This window comes from Schistocerca nitens, chromosome 8 (genome assembly GCF_023898315.1).
Source record: "Schistocerca nitens isolate TAMUIC-IGC-003100 chromosome 8, iqSchNite1.1, whole genome shotgun sequence".
In the NCBI taxonomy this organism is placed as follows: domain Eukaryota; kingdom Metazoa; phylum Arthropoda; class Insecta; order Orthoptera; family Acrididae; genus Schistocerca; species Schistocerca nitens.
The window spans coordinates 381,206,927-381,229,255 of record NC_064621.1 but is presented as its reverse complement, the minus strand read 5'-3'; the positions used below and the strand labels follow the sequence as shown (position 1 = coordinate 381,229,255).

Genomic DNA, 22,329 nt, shown 5'->3' with positions numbered 1-22,329 from the left:
AGAACTATGCATTTCTTACAATTTACACAGCACACTTTTTTGCACACCTCTGTTTACTGTTTACTCTAAGTGTGGATTGTGGTTTGTAATGTTGCCAACATAGCGTTGCCATAGTCTGTCTTTGACCTGTACTTTTTTTAGTTAATTATATTTGTGTTATTCTATTTAATAAGGTTGCTGCGTATTTATATACTGCTTAACAGTAGTGAACGGGGAGGGAGAAGCAAAGATGAGAAAACGTAAGTGTATTGTGTAATGGAGAGTGAGTTGGAGGAAAATGTGTGGAGCAAGAAGTGCAGTGAAAAAGTGAAATTGGGAGAGGGATCTGGAGGATGGAAAAGACTTTCCTTTTCCATGTGATTTTTTCAATTATTTTTTTTTTAGTGCCTGATTTCTAATATTTATTTGGTCATTGAGCAACTGTTTATTTTGTATTAATGCAAATAAATATTGGAAGCCAAGCAGCTTGTAAAATTATTGCAAAAATCACATGAAACAGAAAAGAGCCTTTTCCATCCTTCACCTCCCCCCCTCCCCCTCCCTTCCCTCAATTTCATTTCAATTCTTGCTCCTCATCTCTCCATCACACTACGATATACTTACGATATGTCTCCAAACAATTCTGAAACTTTGTCCACAAAATTTTTCTACACTTACCTTTTACTTATTGTCATGGTTTCCTTCAAAATACTGTCCTCCACAATCAATACATCACTCCCAATGCCATTTCCAATTCCAGAAGCAATCTTGGTATTTCTCTGCAAATTTTCTTTTATCTCATCTATTGTTGTAGATCTTCGTCCATTCAACGGGGTTTTCAGCTTTTAAAATAAAAAAGAATCTGCAGGGCCAGGTCAGGAGAGCATGGAGGATGAGGCAGCACAGTGGTTTTGTTTTTGTGCAGTGACCTCGCACTAATAGGGTTGAATGTGCAGTTGCATTATTGTGATGCAAGAGCCATGATTTGTCTCACCACATTTCAGGCTGTTTCCTTCTCACATTTTCTTGCAGATGTCACAATACATCCCAATAGTACTATCAATTAACAGTTTGCCCTTGTGGTATGAATTCATGATGACTAATCCTTTAAAGTGAAAGAAAACTGTCAGCATGACTTTGACATTTGACCTGAATAAGGGTCATCTTTAACTTCTATCCGGCCATTTTTAAACCATGTGAACCATTCATAACACCAAGTACAGCTTAATCACTCATCACCACAGGCTTTCTGCATCAGTTGGTGTGTCTCTGTAAAGATTTTGTCAAGTTTCGGCAAAATTTAATGCAGATGGTTTGCTCCTCTTAATTCTGCCATTTTGAAATTCACAAACTGTGCGACACTACATTCTACTCAATACAGCACTGAACAATAGCTAACAGACATACCACAATGAAACTTCCAGCAGTTACAGATTAAATGCAAGCAGGTGCAGGGAAGTCAACTGCATTTCACTCCAAGGCATCACTGGTGCGAAATTATGAATGTTCCAGAATTTTTTGAACAGACCTCATATGTCTGCTCATCTTTGCTTCTTCCTTTTCCACTCATTACTCTTACACAGTATGTAAATACACAGCTACATAATTAAATAGATTAACATACAATAATTAACTAAAAAAAGTACAGGTCAAAGACAAACTGTGGTTCCAGCTGCCAGAGACTGTAGTCGTGTGTGTGAGAGCTGCGTTTGCATGAGTGTATGTGCGTGTGTATGTTGTCTAATTTTGACAAAAACCTTGATGGCCTAAAGCCAATTGTGTGACAGTCTTTTTGTTGTGCCTTTCTGCAACTCAGCATCTCCGCTATATGGTGAGTAGTAACTATCCTTTTCATTATGTTGTTAAATCCCATAAAATGTAAATTTGTCTAGGAGAATACTGTGATTCATGTAGAGAAATTCCTTAGAGAGGCCGCAGAAAATACCAACTGGTGCTGTTTTATTACTTAATGCTTGTAAAATCTGGTGAGTGAATGTGTAAATAGCATTCTCACCATATAGCAGAGATGCTGAGTCGCAGATAGGAACAGAAAAAAGACTGTCACACAGCTTTTTGATAAAGGCCTTGTTGGCCAGAAGCTCCTTTTGTGACAGTCTTTTTGTTGGCCTATCTGCGACTCAGCATCTCCGCTATATGATGGTGAGTAGCAACTATCTGTTCATGATACTGTTATAATCTGTCCTGGATTTTCCATTGTTTAAATGACATTCTCAGTAGAGCAACCTTTCTGAAACCCAAACTGTGATTTGGTAAGGATTCTATTATTGATATGGTGAGACATTATTCTAGAATACATCATCTTCTCAAAAATTTTGGAGAATGTTGTCAGCAGTGAAACAGGTTGAACTGTATCTTATTTTGTAAAGACTTAAATTATTTCCAATATCCTTGTATATATTCTATACATGTAGAATTAGAAGGACTACATAGCAAAAGTGCCTTAAGTTAGTGATTAATTACAAATTTAAGATAAGACTGAGCTTATTACATGGGAACAAATTTTTAGTACAATATTCGAAACACCATCAAAACCGGGCGAGCCTTTATTTTTAAGAGAGTGTATAATTTTCTTAATTTCAGAAGAAGAAGTTGAGGATATATTCATTTAAATTACATTTTCAACATACTGCTGTAATTTTGCTCTTGAACTATTTCTCCATATGCTTTTACTATATTTAAGAAATGATCATTAAATGCGTTTGCTACCTGTGACTGTGTGACCTGTCATTTATAACCCTGTCATTCATTTCAAAACTGCTGTTGTGTTGTTCTGTGACTGGTTGTCCTGTCTCCTGCTTCACTACATTCCTTATAGCCTTATGTCTGTTGCCGAAAGTACTGATTTCTGAAATTTTGTGCATGTTCGATGATTTTTAATAACATTTTTCAGTAATTTTGAGAATTTTTTTGCATTGTGCAATTACTGCAGGATCCCTACTAGTCCTTGCCCTACGACACATTTCCCTTTTCCTTTCACAAGAACTTTAATTCCTCTAGTAATCCATGGTTTTGTACCTGGCTGTGTAGTGTCCTTTCTGACTGGCTTATGCAAAAAGCTGTTTTCAAATAATGATACAAATTTATTGTGGAACAGATTAAATTTTATGTTAACATTTGGTTCATTATAAATTACATCCCATGCCACCTCCTGTAAACTATTCTTAAAAACATTTGTCCTGGAGTCATTGATTACTCTAATTGATTTCCACTGAAGAGTGTCCACCCTGTAACGCTGTATGTTATTTATCATAAGCAACTGTGCATCGTGATCAGAGAGGGCATTTTTTACTGGGTAAACAGTTATTTCCTTACTTTGAGCTTCAGCCACTATCTTTATCCAACTGTGCTGGAAAGTTAATTACTGAGACCAAATTGTAGGATCCAAATAAGGTTTCCAGATGATTTTTCCTGTCAGAATCCTTTAGAAAATCTACACTGAAGTCACTGCAGATTATTAGCTGCTTGCTACTGTTTGACAGCTATCACAGTAAGGAATCCAGATTCCTCATAAATAGTTCAAAATTTCTCAGTGGAGATCTATATACAGTTACAATTAAAAGTGAACTATTTTTCAGCTTTAATTCCTGATGTCAGGACTCTGATGATATCCATGAATTTTCATTACTGTATTCATACTTTTCCATTTTTGTGGACCAGCATCCCTCCATAATAAAGGAACTGTTGAGTTTAGGAAGAACAAGGAATTATAATATTATCTGTCAGAGTTCTTAGCCTTGTAATATTCCCGTAACATATGTTATGCAGGGAAAGGGTCTAGTATACTGAGAATGGTGGTTTATTATTTATTTCTGTTACATTTTCACTAGCCATTGCATTGTGTTATTTAAATAATCATGTACTGTGTAGTGTGTGTTATCTAAATGGCATGTGTTTTTTTTTTTTTTTTTTTTTTTTTTTTTTTTTTTCAAATGTTTGCTGGCGTCATGCAATAATTCATATGACATCATCAGTTGTAAATTACTTTAGTGCTTCTCAACTGGTACATTGGAAGGTTCCCTTTTGTCATGCACTTCACAAAGCATAGATGTATATCAAAGAAGATAATCAATTTTTGAAAATATAATATAACTGTATAGATAAAAAGTCTACTCACAAAGCAACAGCAGGAGAAATCATATATAAAGGTATTGAAATTTGCAAGCTTTTTGAGCCAGTGGTTCCTTCTTCTGGCAGAAGGGTAGGAGGGGAAGGAAGAGGGTTGAAGGAAAAGGACTGGTGAGGTCTATGAATGGGGAGAATTTGTAGAAGTCACCTACTACCTTGGACTAGGAGAGACCGACTAGAGGGGATGAGAATGAGACAGACTGTTGGGGAGGGTGACAGATGAGATATGAAAACCTGAGAGGTTAAATGTGGAAGACAGGGTAAGACAAAAGACCGAGAATACTGAAAAAATAACATACATTAGTTAATAAGAGTGGAAAGCTAAGTACATTGATGTTATAGGGGTGAGGGGTGGGAAAAAATAGACAGGTCAGAAAAGAAAAGACGTATAAAACTAAAAGGGAGTGAAGAAAGGAGCAGTTACTGAGAAGAAATGCTGATACCAAAGAAATAAATGTAAATTATGACCCAGTGAGCGCCGAGAACCAAGGAACAGTTCCCACCTGCAGAGTTCTGAGAAACTAGTGTCTGAGGAAGAATCCAGATGGCCCATGTGGTGAAATAGACACCCAGGTCATGACAGTCATGTTCTAGAGCATGCTCTGCAGAAAGGATAGTGTGTGTTGCCAGTATACACCCTCTAATCATGCCCATTCATCCTAACTGATAACTTGGTGGTAGTAATGTCAATATAAGAGGCCAATCAGTGTCAACATAACAGCTAGCTGAATGGACCGAGTCATTAGACTTTGTTTTTTTGTAGTTGATGTGCTCATTGGCCACCAATCTGTACAACTATTTCTGGAATTTCATTATGTTGCAAGATGGTTTCAGCAGCAAGTAATCTTCATTTGTGAATGTTTTTGCATTCATAGGAAAAGTACCTGTTTGTCTGAACCCAGAAACAGCATTTCCTGTTGTGGTCACATTGGATTATGCAATGTTAAACAATCTAGCATTATTATATGGGGTTACTTTCTGCAGGCAGGTGGATTTGATTTTGCCATCACATTCATGTCAAAAGGTGGATTTCAAAGGCGAATACAATGAGATTTCCAGTGGCTGAAGAAGCCAATGAGACACTTGTGGTGGGATGCAGAGCACAATTAAGCCATTGTCATGACATAAATCATATGACTGTAATGTGACATGGCTACCATGTTTGTCCAATACCAGAAACACTTTATTGTCTACACTAGCCTGTGATTGGTGAATGAAGTGCGTAAGCCAAGTAACGAATAAAGCTTTGTTTGGCCAACCAATGTGGGAACAACTGTACAATGCACATGGATGGCCATCCTTTTGCAAATGTGGAGATATTCTTTTTCTGGGGAATACAGACATAGGCCAAATGTAGCACCCTGCATCATTCATGCAACAAATCGTGCTTATTATTTTTCCCTCCCTTCCAACTAGCCACTGGCCAACTCTCTAGAGTTAACCACTTTTCCAGGGTCTTGGACAGTTGTCAGTCCCATCTTGTCAATGTTAAAAATACGATCCGGTGTGAGAGCAAATTTTGTCCTCACAGCTCCCAAATGGTCAAAAAATATTTTTACTTCCTGTCAGTTAAAGTCTGTATGACAGTTGATACTAATTGCTTCTGGTTTTTTAACACTTAAGGGTTCCCTTTCAGAAAATGATACGGCCAGCTCATTTTCTGCCATGACATTTGCAAAACCCACTCTGCGGATTTGCAGTGGAGTTAATCCATAAAAAATATGTCCATGAACTTTATTCATTCAGCCAAAGCTGTCTCCTGCTCTGGAGTAAAAACTGCTTTTTGGCGAAGAAATGGACCTCCTGAATGCCTCTTAAATTTTTTTTCATGCAGTGTTGTGAATGGAATGTTGAGCTGTTTTAAGGAATGCCCATCATTGATAGATAATATCAGCTGTTGCAGCTCTTCATCAATCCATTCTCCCCTGGTAGTAGGCATCTGAAAGAGAATACAGTCTTACAATCTGTTATAGCTTAAAGTAATACAGATATAAAAGGTCAACAAATTCGTATTTAAGTCTGCGAGAGGTTGTGTCAATAACCTGATTGCCGTCCCACACTCATTTGATTGGTGCAACCAAACATGTGTGCTAAGGAATTTCATAACCAAACACTACAATAAGATAGTTCAAAAATGTAAATCTCAAACTGAAATGATATTGGAAACATTACCAATACTTTTGTGTGTGATTAACTCAATGAAAATATGAGTGCAATTGTTACTTATGTTGCTTCGAAGATGTGTAGAAATAAGAAGGAATTTATTGGACAAGCACTTGTGTACTTCAATGCAACAACAATGAGAAGCTTGGTTGGATGCCTATTGCAGTTACATAGTTCAGTGGACAGAGCACAGCACTCACTAGACTTTGCTAGAGCAGACTGTTCTAAAGCTAACACTGTGATCTGGGCTACCCACTGATTGGTGCCATCCCACTCTTCCCTGCTACAGACACTTACATTAATCTATCACTGTCTCATAAATGTTGCAAAAAATAAAAAAATGTTGGTTCAATTCGGAGCTGTACTGTCTTTAGTGTGCTCTAACCCTGTGCACTAAAGTAAGTCACAAAAGTATTGCATAATAAGGCAACCCATTCTTGATATATGAGCCTAAAATTACTTATTTTATTATGTGCAGCAAAAGAAAATTCTTCAGCTACTATTGAAGTCCGATTAAGGCCAGAGTATGCAAGATGGAGGTACCACCTTGATGTACTTGCTGACGGGAAGAAGATATATTTTGACCGGAATGCTCTAAGGGTTCAGCATTTTACTGGTAAGCTTTCTGATAAGTTAGTAGTCTAATATGAAAAAATCTTTTCTTACATCAGCTGTTTTGCCTGTACTATCGGGTATGGTAGTGGGACATTTTCATTTCAGTTACTATGTCTAAATTGCTATAAATTTCTTCTAACATGTTATTGAAAATTGTTTTTCTTCTTTTTTTGGGATAGATATTTGCAGCATTGTCAGGACAGTTTTTTTAAAGAGTTCTGTTACTTTCATATCAATTATTGAGCTAGACATGTCATTAAAGAGCCTTCAGACAGCTTCTCTTGGTGCACTAACTGCCAGTTTGAGATCTAACTGCATAGCACCTTTAGCTTTCTTATGGTACAGGGCAGTTTATGTCCTTATTAAGAAGCTGGATTCGACTTTCCCTCATTGCCCTGAAAGTCTGATATACAAGGTGCGACAAATAGGTATGGACAGACTTTAAGACACATTTTTCACACATAAAAAAGAAAATATCTTACACAAAGATTGGTTAAGAAACAATCATCATCATCTTCATTATCATAGCACTTTAAGTACGGGATTCACATGGGAGCAGAACATACCGCATTACCAGTGAAATCTGTTTCTTACAAGAAATGTTCAAAATTCTGTATTGGTTAAATTTGGAAACTGTAATTCGTAGTTCTACTGCCAGTATTTTATTCCATTTCACTGAAGGCATAATTTCTTCTGTTAATATGTTACTCACTTTATTGCTTTACTTTTACTTAGCATCAAATATTTACATGGTATTTACAGGGTCTATGAGCACATGGTGGTTGACTATTGTCTGCCATGGACTTCGTTTCCAATACGGTGCAACAGAAGCTAAAACATCAGCTTTGGCTGTGTCATGAAGCTTCTGTAACATAGTACGAACTCACACTTGTGGCCACAGCCAGAATTCATGGACACTCTGTGATGTGTAATGCTCGAGACAAATAACACAACATACTGCTTTGAGGTTTCAATTAAAAACATTTATTGATGGGCCTGGATTAATTATCTTCACTGTCAAACTATCCAGTTAGTTAATATTAATGATATGAATATAATAGAGGGAAACATTCCACGTGGGAAAAATATATCTGACAACAAAGATGATGTGACTTACCAAACGAAAGTGCTGGCAGGTCGATAGACACACAAACAAACACAAACATACACACAAAATTCAAGCTTTCGCAACAAACGGTTGCTTCATCAGGAAAGAGGGAAGGAGAGCGAAAGACAAAAGGATGTGGGTTTTACGGGAGAGGGTAAGGAGTCATTCCAATCCCGGGAGCGGAAAGACTTACCTTAGGGGGAAAAAAAGGACAGGTATACACTCGCACACCCACACATATCCATCCACACATACACAGACACAAGCAGACATTTTCATTCATGTGAAGATTGAAGACTGTGCAATGAATCCTCTGCCATACACTTCATTGCAAATTGCAGAGTAGTCATGTAGATGTAGGATGAATCTTCCTGGTCACCCTCTACCATCTCAGTCATACTTTAAAATTCCCTGTAATAAAAATAAAAAACAACAACACCACAGGAAACACATACCGCATAGTCGACACTTTGCAATAACACTTGAACTGTAGCAAGCTGTGCAGAGTTGTAGAGCTTACCTCCAATCAAAGTTTACACTAAAGTTGTCGTTGGATGCAGTATTGTTGGCAATGATGTCAATCCTGCATGATGATTTCTAGTCCAGGAAAGGCATCACCACCTGAAATGTTCCTTTTGTCTATGCCTCACACAAAGTCACATTCATGACTCCAGCAAGAATCGACATACTCTTTGCGGTGTGTGGGACACAAAACAAACTATGCAACATACTGCTCTGTGGATTTAATTGGAAATGTTTATTGGTGAACCCAGATTAATTCTCTGCACTGTCAAAACTATGCACTCAGGTTAAACATATGAGGAAGCAAAAGGGCACGTTGTGCCATTAAAAGAATTTTCAAGGGCCAGAAAGCATGCTATTAGCAGTGGTTTTACTTATTTGATGTGTTGTTTAATGTATGCTTGGAAGCAGGTTGTGATGTTCATGACCATACATACAAACATTTGATGTTTCCCACGCAGGAACAAATGTCTGTCTCAGCATAGCATGAGACAAGTTTAAAATGTGACACACACCTCACTGACACTGTGTAAGTAATTTAATAACAATTGTAATACACAAGCATAATGATGTTCAGTAATGTGACCTGCGTACTGTTCTTTTGGTATTTTGCTGTAAAAGCGTCTTGAATAATAAAACCGACAACCTATGGTGGTTTTCTAAATGGTTTCATCGTACAGAAGTTAAAACTAAGTATCACCATTCCAGCTTTGCTACATTAGACAAGGTTAAACTTCACAACTCCAAAGTCAGTAATTAAGAGGAAGGAAACTAGATTAGTGGTTTACATCCTGTTGGCAATGAGGTCATTAGAGATGGAGCACAAGCTCAGCTTTGGGAAGGATGGAGAAGGAAACTGGCCGTGTCCTTTCAAAATGAACCATCTCGGCTTTTGCCTTAACCCTTTTGTGGGCACATTTTTTGTAGTGACTCAAGAAAGCATTTTTTTTTTTCAACTTCTCAAGGTATATCAGTAGTGATCTCATTACAAACAGAAACCGATTGTTGTCACAGTTTTTATAGATGTGGTATAGTGTACTGCCACAAGATATCTGACACCTCCATAGGGAGCAAAACATATTTCCAAATGCTTTGTCGGACAACTAAGATGGTGGTAAGCATGCTTGTCAAAGTCCACAAAAAGACACTATTTTGTGGTAGTGTACTTTCAAGCCTCTTGAAGAAACTACTTTGGTAGTAATCATACTTTTGTAGGGCCTTTAAAACAACATTATTTGGTGGGATGTATACTTCCTCCAGACCTAAATGCTATATTTCACTACAAACAGAAACTACACCTGCTGCAGCAGACTTGTATTAGATACCAGGGGTTTACAGAAGTGGTATGATGTATTCTCATAAACATAGTAAAAAAGAAATACAGGTAGTGGTAGGTATATCTCTGGCCCGTGAAAGGGTTAAGAGATTTAGTGAAATCACAGTAAAGTTAAATCGATGCCCAGATGGGGATTTGAGCTGCCATCCTTCCAGATGCAAACCCAATGTGCTAACCATTGCGCCGTCTTACTCAATAATACTAATGAAAAGCCCTGTAGCTAATTACTTCGAGGAAAGATTTTGAGATTCAACCACTGGGCTACATTAACAGGTTAAATGGTTGCTAACAACTCCCACTGATAATCACTATAGAACAAAACAGGAATATAGTTCAGTTAATAGGGAAACAGTCCCAAAAAGACATCACGCTCAAATTTGCATGCAAATAAATGAAATTTATTGGCGCAAATTAACCCTAGCCAATTCTGTCACTCCAGCACCACTTCCAGCTAGTTAATGACTTCACACTATATTCTAAGGTCTCCCTTTTTACTGAATGTGTCCTTGCTTACCAAAAAAAGTGGGAAAATCTCTAAACAGAATTCCATATGCATGCTGGGAAGGCACTTCAGATTCTGTCAGTTTCCTATACTGCACTGAGTAACCTGATTGATCACAAGGGACTAGCTTTTTACAACTTCAGAAATACACAAATTGAAACACCAGCTCTGGCCCAGAGAGCACTTCACTTCTTCGCCCCAAGGGGACTGCTATGCTACTCCTTGATTTCACGAGCTCCAAAACCATTCCATGAAATTGTTTAACATGTGAGCATTCTCACTGGCTATTTTCTGCTCCTCCTTGCAGCATTTCTTTCAGGTCAGGTGGTGCCTCCTAGCAAGGCTTCAAGAACTGACTCTGCAATGAGTGTTGGAAACATCGCCTGTCGTGAAGAAATTAGTCACCCTTTAAGGCCAGATTGTCTGCTGTTACTACCATCAATGTAGGAGTAATAAGGAAAAACTTAAGAAATGTGCTAAATTTTGGTTACACAATAAATCACACAAATCTAAAGGCTGTAAATTCAATTAATAATTAGGGATTACAATTACAAGTAAATTAAATTGGAATTATCTCATAGATAATATTGGGTGGAAAGCAAACAAAAGACTTGTTATTTACTGGTAGAACACCTAGAAAATGCAGCAGGTCCACGAAACAGACTGCTTACATGACACTTATCTACCATCTTCTGGAGTATTACTGTGCACTGTGGGTTCTGCCTCAGACTGGACTGACAGAGGACACTGAATAGGTTCAAAGAAGGGTAGCTCATTTCATATTATCAAGAAATTGGGAAGAGAGTGCCATGACGTGTTACATGAATTGGGATGCCAATAATTAAACCAAAGGAATTTTTTATTGTGGCAGGATCTTCTTGTGAAATGTCAATCACCAACTTTCTCCTCCAATTGCAAAAATGTTCTGTTGGTGCCTCCTTGCATAGGGAGAAATGATCATCATGACAAAATGAGAGAAAGCAGAGTTTGCACAGAAAGATTTAAGTCTTGTTTTTCTTGCATCCGTTTGAGAGTGGAACAGTAGAGAAACAGTTTAAAGGTGGTTCAATGAACGCTATTCCAGGTACTTAATTGGGAATATGCAGAGTAATCACGTAGATGTAGATTGGTAGATGTACTGTCTTTTTGCAGGTAAGGATACCCAGTGTTTTAAATAATTATTTACAACAAGCCTGATTACTACTTTTAGTTATTACATTATATCCTTTTTCTGCAGTTTGAAAACTGTGTTCGTCTTTTGTGAAGTTATGTCACCATAGGATCCTGGCTGTTACAGAGTGATTACAGAACCATAAGAGCATAACAAGCTGATGACATTCTTTTCACCATTATCTTTTTGTGTTCATTCCATGTGCATCACCAAGAAATACTTTTCCCTCAAAACTTTGTGTATGTTACACAATCTACAGATTTATTACGTAATGTGACAGAACTGTTTTCCCTCTTTGTGCTGAAGTGTATGCTTTTTGTTTTCATTAAGTTTGGTGTTAACTTATTACATACTCGCCACTTGTGAACATCCTCCATGGTTTCATTTTCCACCTCAATTAGGTGTCCTGGTATTTTATCAATGACTATGATGCTGCTGTCATCAGCAAAGAGGACGTGTCCTCCATGTTATATCAAAGACAATACAGTAGTTACACTGAGGTCATCATGATTTATGATGTTCCCCTGGACATCACTAAAGGTGGGACATGTTTCTAAATATAGTGTGTGATGATGATGTACAGCAGTGCTGTGCTAGCCACAAGATCGGTAAAAGGTTTGTGTGATAGGAAATTTCATTCTTCCACCAGTGCTACTAAAACTGCTGAATGGTCACTGCAGCATGTGGATGTGATGCAGTATGCCTCCCCAATGCATCCCACATATGTGCGACAGGATTTAAGTTCATTCAGCAAATATCCTTTCGTTTGAAGAGCTCCTCAACGAGCACAGTTTGATGTGATTGCACGTAGTCACTCATAAATATGAAGTCAGGGCCAAATGCACCCCTGAAAAGATGTAGTGTTGGACAAGTAGAGTGTCACTATCGTGTTGACCAGTGAGTGCACCTTGTTCTTAGATTTGGAGGTCAGTGTGCCTATGCAACATCTTGCCCCCACACACCATTAACACTTGAGCCATCAAAATGATTATGTTTGACATCATTCCTGAGTGTACTAAATAACTTCATATGGCAAGAAGTAGGAACATGAGATACGAGCAGGAAAATTGTCACAATTGAATGTTTTAGTGGTCTGTGTTATTGTGTGGGGAGGCATAGTGTTGCAAGAGCACACTGACCTCTTTTACACAGTACACTCACTGGTCAATGTTAATATGACACTGTACTCCTTCTCCATGTGCAGCTTTTCAGGGGTACATGTAGCCCTGACTTCATTTTTATGGTTGACAGAGTGTGACCACACCCAACAGTGCAATTGGAGGAACTCTTGGGATGAGAGGATATTCAGCAGATGGAAAGGCCTACCTGTTCCCCTGATGTAAAGCCACTGAGCATGTATGAAATTGGGAAACATATTGCAGCACATCCATTTGCATTGACAATCATCCAACAGTTGTCAGTCAGCTGGTGGAGGAATGGAACTCTCTACCAGAAGAACAACTTACCAGCTGGGTGGCGAGCATGGAGGCACGTTGCTGAGCATGCATTGCTGTCTGTTGTGATCACACCCTCTATTAAGAACCATGTCCAGCTGTTTCTGATGATCTAGGAACCATCATGAATTGCAGTGTCTTTTGTGTAATTATTGTCCTTCAATAAAAGGGTCATTTCATTTTGTCTCATTTCACATTTCTTTCAGGTACCTTCTGTACTAATACTGCAACAGTTACTTTTGCCCTTAAGTTTTGCCCATAGTGTATTAAGAACATTATTGGCTCCAATACACTGCCATAAGGCACACCTATATTTATATGTTCCAAGCTTGACAGTTGTTTTCCTAAAAAATTATAATCAGCAAAAATGTTGAACTATCACTACCTTTTGGACTGTATTTTCCAGGTAGGCCTGGAACCACTTGTTTGTTGTTACTCTTACACCTAGTGCTTCTAGTTTGCTTAGTAGCACTTTATGGTCAACTACCGGTATGTGTAAAGCTTTGGATAGGTTTAAGAATGCACCTGTAAAACAGTCATCCCTGTCAAGAATTTCAAGTACCACTTTTGTGAACTGTGCAATGGCCAATATTGTATTTGTCTCACTTCAGAAACCAAACTGTGCTCCATTTAAAGGATCATATTTATTGATGTAGCTTGTTAATATATCTTCCATGATTGATTCAATTATTTTTGATAATGATGACAATAGTGATACTGGCCTGTAGTTTCCTGTACTCTCTGCATTACCTTTCTTCAGTACAAGCACAAATAATACCTGAACTAAAGGACTCATTTATTATGTTTGTTAACGAGTTTTGTATGCTGTCTATGCACTCCCTTAGAAGAGAACTGGAAACTGATGTATGTCTATGGACTTCTTATTTCTTCCTTACCTCAAGCTCTATTGTGGGTAAAGAAGCACATTTATCTTCTTGTCAGAACACATTTAACAGATTGACACAGATTAATTCTCACCTTCTAACATTCAATACAACAAAAAACCATCCAAAGAATACAACAAAATGCTGTTTGCATAGAAAAATGGACAACTGGTTCTTTTTTCCCCATGATACATGATGAGACGTGTGGTGGCCATGAAAATTGTGCCTTTTGATGTTAATTTGGTCTTGCAGAACAATATCAACTACAAAGGCAGACAGACCAGTGGTTTCATAAAGTTATTGGTGTGACAAACGGTATGGTCTCCCACCAGAACCTTAAATTCTGCAACATTAATACTTTTCAGTAATCTGTTATTATTTACTTCATGGTTTTGATCTTGTTGACCATGAGATACCAACACTAAAGCAATATCATTACATGATTACAGTGCTAAGTCTTAGTATGATAAAACTATACCTTGAAAACAGAAAATTGACAATAAAGTTACCACTCAGACAATTGAAATCTCATCAGAGTTTCAGCAGTGAAGTCAGGATGTACAAGAAGGTAGCATATCAGGTCATCTGAAGTATATGGTGTACATAATGATGTATCTCAGAATACTGAAAAAATAGTTGTAGCTGTTACCATCAGTATAATCGTTGAAGCAGATGTATAGGATACTACATCTAAAAGCAAGATGAGGTTGTAATATATTGTTTACAGGATGACAAATTCTCTGTTATGAGAAAGCTGAAGCAATAACATTGCGAGACAGTATCTACTTCTACATTTACACTCTGCAAACCACCATGAGTTACATGGCAGAGGGTACGGCCCATTGTACCGGTAATTAGGGTTCCATTCATGTATGGAGCACAGAAGGTACAATTGTCTGAATGCCTCTGTGTGTGCAGTAATTATTCTAATCTTATCCTCACACTACCTATGTGAACAATACAGAGGAGGTTGTAGTATATTCGTGCAGTTGTCATTTAAAGTCAGTTCTTGAAACTTTGCTAACAGACTTTCTCAGTATAGTTTATGTCTACCTTCAAGAGTCTTCCAGTTCAGTTCCTTCTGTATCTCTGTGACATTCATCCATAGATTAAACAAACCTGAGACAAGTGATTTGTAAGCAATCTCCTTTGTAGACTGATTGCACTTCCTCAGTATTCTACCAATAAACTGAAGTCTGCCACCTGCTTTACCTATGACTGAACCTTTGTGACCATTCCATTTCATATCCCTGCAAAGTGCTACATCCAGGTATTTGTATTAGTTAGTCAATTCCAGCAGTGATCATTGATAATTTAGTCATAGGATGTTGTGTTTTTTTGTTTTGTGAAGTGCAAAATTTTACATTTCTGAACATTTAAGGCAAGTTGTCAATCTCTGCACCACTTTGAAATATAATCAAGAGAGAAACAGATGAATCCTTCCAGTTACAAGATCTAAATATAAATTTAATGACAGTACAAAAGTCTTGGGGTCACTGTAGACTGTTGTATATTGTGAAAAACACCATTACTACAATAAGCAGAAAATTAAATATGATTCCTTTTGGTCTCTGATATTTAAAGCCACTGGTTATTGCAGCTTTTAGACAACTAGCATAATTTTCATACTTCCATGCCTTAAGGGGATATGGTATCAATAACCAAATACGGAAATAAAAATTTCAAAAGTCAGCAACCAGACTAACAATTCATGGAGGAGGACAAGACATCTACAGTTCACATATCAAATAACTTAAAATATTAACCTTCTGCACTTTTTGTACATTTATAAAGTAACAGTCTTTCCTTAAGGAAAAATGGGAAGTTAATACTGCATTGTTCCGTTTTAAATATTTCTGTGTTCAGATTGGAGTTAGTTGTCTTGTCTTTGGTCTGAATGTCAGCACCTGGAATTAAATTCTCTTCTGACCATGCTGCAGCAGTTATTGTGGACTTTTCTTCCACTGCAAGTGTGCTTAAGCTGGAATTGAGAGCTTCAACTTATCTGTCCTGCCATGAAGTCACTTCTCATTGTTACAGTGTTTGCTTTTACTCAATGATGCACCACACTTCAACAAACCCATTGCAGCCGCAGCTCCACCTTGAAGACATGCCCCAACCATCCATATGCATGTCACATGCAAAAGGGATAACAAAAAACCTACAAACAGCTCTCTATGCTTAAACATTAAACTATTATTTGCTTTAATGATCATAACCATCAATAGCTGGCTAGGTGGACACAAGCTCATTTTGCCGAAGTGATTCATAACACCACAATTCGTATACCTGCATGCTACTAAAAACTGTCTAAAGTTAAGATTACCACACCATAACAGCACTGGAAGAAGGACAGTTTGCCAATTCATATTCCTAATACCAGTGTGAAAGAGAAATTTAAATGTGCCTTTTATAATGACCTCCCTACCATCTGAGGTACACCTAGGTGACAAAAGTCATGGGGTAGTGATAGCCACATACCGGTACATAGATAGCAGCAGTACTGTGTACACAAGGTATAAAAGAGCAGTACATTGGCAGAGCTGTCATTTGTACTCAGGTGATTCATGGGAAAAGGTTTTCAACGTGATTATGGCTGTATGACTGGAACTGGCAGACTTTGAATGTCATTGGAGCTGGATGTATGGGCCACTCCATTTTGGTAATAGTTAGGGAAGTCAAGTGTCAAGAGTGTGCCAAGAATACTGAATTTCAGTCATTATCTCTCACTATGAACAATGCAGTGGCCGACAGCCTTCACTTAATGACTGAGAGCAGCGGAATTTCCTTAGATTTGACAGTGCTAACAGACAGCAACACTTTTTGAAACAACCTCAGAAATCAATGAGAGACATATGATGAACATATCCTTTAGGAAAGTGCAATGAAATTCAGCATTCATGGGCTATGTCAGCAGATGACTGATGTGAGTGCCTTTGCTAACAGCTTGTCATCACCTGCAGTGCCTCGCCAGGGCTCATAGTCATATCAGTCGTATACTAGATGACTGGAAAACTGTGGCCTGGTCAGATGAGTTCCGATTTCAGTTGATAAGAACTGATGGTAGGGTTCGAATGTGGTGTAGACCCCACAAAGCCATGGACTTAAGTTGTCAACAAGGCACTGTGCAAGCTGGTGGTGGTTTCATAATGGTTTGGGTTATGTGTTAATGGATGGCCTGGGTCCTTTGGTCCAGCTGGGCCTGTCATTGACTGGTAGTGGTTATGTTTGACTACTTGGAGGCCATTTGCAGCCATTCATGGATTTCACGTACCCTAATGACGACCGAATTTTTATGGATGACACTGCACCTTGTTATCAGGCCACAATTGGTTTGAAGAACATTCTGAACAGTTTGAGTGAATGATTTGGCCATCCATCAAACGTTTATGGGACATAATTCAGAGGTCAGTTCATCCACAAAATCATGCTCCAGCAACACTTTTGCAAATATGGATGGCTATACAGGCAGCACAGCTCAATATTTCTGCAGGAGACTCCCAGTGACTTGTTGAGTCCATACTATGTCAAGTTGCTGCACTTCACTGGGCAAAAGGAGGTCCAACATGATGTTAGGACATATCCCATAACCTTTTGTCACCTCAGTGTAGTATTAAAACTGCATAGAACCACATTTAATTTATAAACTTGGAACCTCTTATCACGGAACTCTTGATTCCATACTTATGTGGTATTCTCATACTTCCCATAAAAATAATTAACAAATGAGAAACAGTCATATTCTTCCTTATCCTCAGACAGAAATCACTATGTGTGGTTTCTGTTGTTGTTATTATTATATTGTATTATTACTACCCAACTTTTAATATTTTGTCATTTATGATTTATGCTTTGATTTGAGGGCATCTTTCAAATTGTAATTGCTGATTTTGAAAGAATGCTTTCTATAATTTTGCAGGTGTGACTGTGTACACTCCAACGTATCTTATTAACCAGTCAGAAGTTGTCATTATGTTCCAGTCAGGAACTGGTGTTGAAGTTGTTGAGAACAAAGGATACCTGACAGCTAGAGTGTACTTACCCTGGACATTAATTGTGAGTTATACAAATATTTTTATTTATTTTTTGTTATGTGTAAAATTGTTGGACAGATGAGCGCTGTTGTTTATTGAAGTTACTTTGTTGTTGCAATAAATTTCTCAATGTTGTGTTGGGCTATTTTCAGGTGAAGATTCATCAGATAGCATGTCCCAAGTGAATGAGTATTTTGTAAAAATCTTCAACTTTTGTAGTCTTGTATTTTGCGTGTTACATGAACATATTGAAAGGAGTATGCAGTTTCTCATAGCTAACTAAAGTTGACGTGTGAATATTTCCCCAGCAGTGTTTGTTGTTGATGTTCAAGCACATGTCAAGTTGAAAACTGCTCCATCAAATGGAAAACTCATTATCAGTTTTATGGATTCATAGGGTGTGGTCAGTAAATTCCATGAAAAACAGGCATAAAAGAATATACTGTATATTTATTTATAGTGTTGAAATTTCCTGGCAGATTAAAACTGTGTGCCTACCGAGACTCGAACTTGGGCCCTTTGCCTTTTGTGGCCAAGTGCTCTACTATCTGAGCTACCTAACCACAACTCACAGCCTGTCCTCGCAGCTTCAATTCTGCCATTACCTCATCTCCTACTTTCCAAACGTCATAGAACCTCTTCTGCGAACCTTGCAGAACTAGCACTCCTGGAAGAAGGGATATTGCAAAGACATGGTTTAGCCACAGTCTGGAGGATGTTTCCAGAATGAAATTTTCACTTGTGCTGTACCGAGACTCAAATGTGATGGTAGAGCACTAGCCCGCGAAAGGCAAAGGTCGTGAGTTCGAATCTCGGTCCGGCAAGCAGTTTTAATCTACCAGGAAGTTCCATTTCAGTCCACACGCCACGGCAGAATGAAAATCTCATTTTGGAAACATCCCCCAGGCTATGGCTAAGCCATGTCTCCGCAATATCCTTTCTTCCAGAAATGCTAGTTCTGTAAGGTCTGCAGAAGAGCTTCTGTGAAGTCTGGAAAGTAGGAGATGAGGTACTGGCAGAATTGAAGCTGCGAGGATGGGTCATGAGTCGTGCTTGGGTAGCTCAGATGGTAGATAACTTGCCTGCGAAAGGCAGAGGTCCTGAGTTCGAGTCTCGATCCAGCACACAGTTTTAATTTGCCAGGAAGTTTCATATCAGTGCACACTCTGCTGCAGAGTGGAAATCTCATTTTGGTATTTATAGTGTTGTTGTCTACACTAGGATTGTATCCCACAAACAATGAATAAGTGAATGTATTTCAGTTATGGACAGTATTTCTACAAATAATTCATTAAATAAATAAGCACAATCCTGAAAGTAATATAAACTTAGCTTGTACATTTAAATAGCTAATACTAATAAATAAACTGAATATCAACACTTCATTTCTGCTACTCACGTATTCAGTGACTGAGGGAATGGCACTATAAATATGACCTAAGACTTTCAGAAAGATAACTGACATATTACAGATCGGAGTGTGGAATGTCAGATCCCTTAATCGGGCAGGTAGGTTAGAAAATTTAAAAAGGGAAATGGATAGGTTAAAGTTAGATATAATGGGAATTAGTGAAGTTAGGTGGCAGGAGGAACAAGACTTTTGGTCAGGTGAATACAGGGTTATAAATACAAAATCAAACAGGGGTAATGCAGGAGTAGGTTTAATAATGAATAGGAAAATAGGAATGCGGGTAAGCTACTACATACAGCTTAGTGAACAAATTATTGTGGCCAAGATCGATACGAAGGCCACGCCTACCACAGTAGTACAAGTTTATATGCCAACTAGCTCTGCCGTTGAAATGGAAGAGAATGTAGATGAAGATGAAATAGGAGATACGATACTGCGTGAAGAGTTTGACAGAGCACTGAAAGACCTAAGTCGAAACAAGGCCCTGGGAGTAGACAACATTCCATTAGAACTGGTGACAGCCTTGGGAGAGCCAGGCCTAACAAAACTCTACCATCTAGTGAGCAAGATGTATGAGACAGGCGAAATACCCTCAGACTTCAAGAAGAATATAATAATTCCAATCCCAAAGAATGCAGGTATTGACAGATGTGAAAATTACCGAACTATCAGTTTAATAAGCCACAGCTGCAAAATACTAACACGAATTCTTTACAGAAGAATGGAAAAACTGGTAGAAGCCGACCTTGGGGAAGATCAGTTTGGATTCCGTAGAAATGTTGGAACACTTGAGGCAATACTAACTGTACGACTTACCTTAGAAAATAGATTAAGGAAAGGCAAACGTACGTTTCTAGCATTTTTAGACTTAGAGAAAGCTTTTGACAATGTTGACTGGAATACTCTCTTTCAAATTCTGAAGGTGGCAGGGGTAAAATACAGGGAGCGAAAGGCTATTTACAATTTGTACAGAAACCAGACTGCAGTTATAAGAGTTGAGGGCATGAAAGGGAAGCAGTGGTTGGGAAGGGAGTGAGACAGGTTTGTAGGCTCTCCCTGATGTTATTCAATCTTTATATTGAGCAAGCAGTAAAGGAAACAAAAGAAAAATTCGGAGTAGGAATTAAAACCCATGGAGAAGAAATAAAAACTTTGAGGTTCGTTGATGACATTGTAATTCTGTCAGAGACAGCAAAGGACCTGGAAGTGCAGCTGAACAGAATGGACAGCGTCTTGAAAGGAGGATATAAGATGAACATCAACAAAAGCAAAACGAGGATAATGGAATGTAGTCAAATTAAATCGGGTGATGCTGCGGGAATTAGATTAGGAAATGAGACGCTCCCTATCAGGGGAGCAAAATAACTGAGGATGGTTGAAGTAGAGAGAATCTAAATGTAGACTGGCTATGGCAAGGAAAGCATTTCTGAAGAAGAAGAAATTTGTTAACATCGAGTATAGATTTAAGTGTCAGGAAGTCTTTTCTGAAAGTATTTGTATGGAGTGTAGCCATGTATGGAATTGAAATGTGGATGATAAATAGTTTAGACAAAAAGAGAATAGAAGCTTTCGAACTGTGGTGCTACAGAATAATGCTGAAGATTAGATGGGTAGATCACATAACTAATGAGGAGGTATTGCTTGACTAGAAGAAGGGATCGGTTGGTATGGCATATTCTGAGGCATCAAGGGATCACCAATTTAGTATTGGAGGGCAGTGTGGAGGGTAAAAGTCATAGAGGGAGACCAAGAGATGAATACACTAAACAGATTCAGAAGGATGTAGGTTGCAGTAGGTACTGGGAGATGAAGAAGCTTGCACAGGATAGAGTAGCATTGAGAGCTGCAACAAACCAATCTCTGGACTGAAGACCACAACAACAACAACAACAACAACAACAACAAGACATTTTCAGTGGGCTTCACTATTTTGATTGCTTTCATGATCTTAGCAAATTTATTAAAATGTTTTAAGCTCATGTAAAATATTTCCTTGTGGATGAGTTCCATGTTACTTTGGTTAATATGAGGGATTTTATTAAGTCTGGTATTACCGTAGTTACCTCCCAGGCGCGTCATTGAAAAATACAAATGAACATCGGAGATGCTTTTATGCCCTATTGCGTGTATCATTTATGTTTTTGTATTCTTTTAAATGTTCCTCTAATTTAAACACATTTTAGCAAAAGTATATTAAATGCTGTGAGTAGAGGTTTACATCATTATCATAATCTTCTTCTTCTAAAGGTTATTTCTTGTTTTTTGTAACTACTGTTCTTATTTTGTGCTGTCATCCTCATTTCTTAATAATTTTGGCATTTTGATACTTTCAACAAATCTTTGACTCTTTTCTTTGTTTTACATTCTCTTGGTTCTCAAAAGTTTTCCCTTGAAAATGTGTGTTTGTTTTTTGTAACTACTGTTCTTATTTTGTGCTGTCATCTTCATTTCTTAATAATTTTGGCATTTTGATGCTTTTAACAAATCTTTGACTCTTTTCTTTGTTTTACATTCTCTTGGTTCTCAAAAGTTCTCCCTTGAAAATGTGTGTTAAAACTTATTGTGTCTAAATAACTATTAACAAAATAATTTTCCTATTTTGGATAACTGTTATGAGGTTTTGCTAATTGATTTCTTTCAAACATCTTCATTCTTCCTTGTTAACCTTCTCCAAAACTATGCCTCCACCACTTCTAAGCACTTTCTGTTCATCTTCAATAGTGTCCTGCTCTGAAAGCCATATAGGTGCACACTCCAGATGAATATATTGGCAGATTGTTTTTTGTTTCTTATAGTAAATGACTTTTTCACCCTAGTTGCCTTCTTTTATTGAAAGCATTTTTACTTGTCGCATTCATTTTTCTGATTTCATGCTACGTTTCTTCTCCTGCCCTTTTCATGTCAGGGTAACATTTCCACCCAGTGGGCTTGATTATTTTTTGGATACCACAGTGCACCACAATTAATAGTGCAAAGTGACATGGCCTAAGGAACACAGTAATGG

General features: G+C 37.9%; 1 protein-coding gene across 2 annotated transcripts in view; it reads left to right on the top strand.

The window, feature by feature from the left end:
* Positions 1-22,329, top strand: part of LOC126199085 (protein mesh) — a 272,891-nt gene that overhangs the window by 188,432 nt on the left and 62,130 nt on the right. For both annotated transcript variants that reach the window (XM_049935832.1, XM_049935831.1), the window contains exons 14-15: positions 6,767-6,904; positions 17,800-17,936. In XM_049935832.1, the coding sequence (XP_049791789.1) occupies positions 6,767-6,904; positions 17,800-17,936 (275 nt within the window). The remainder of the gene's footprint in view (positions 1-6,766; positions 6,905-17,799; positions 17,937-22,329) is intronic.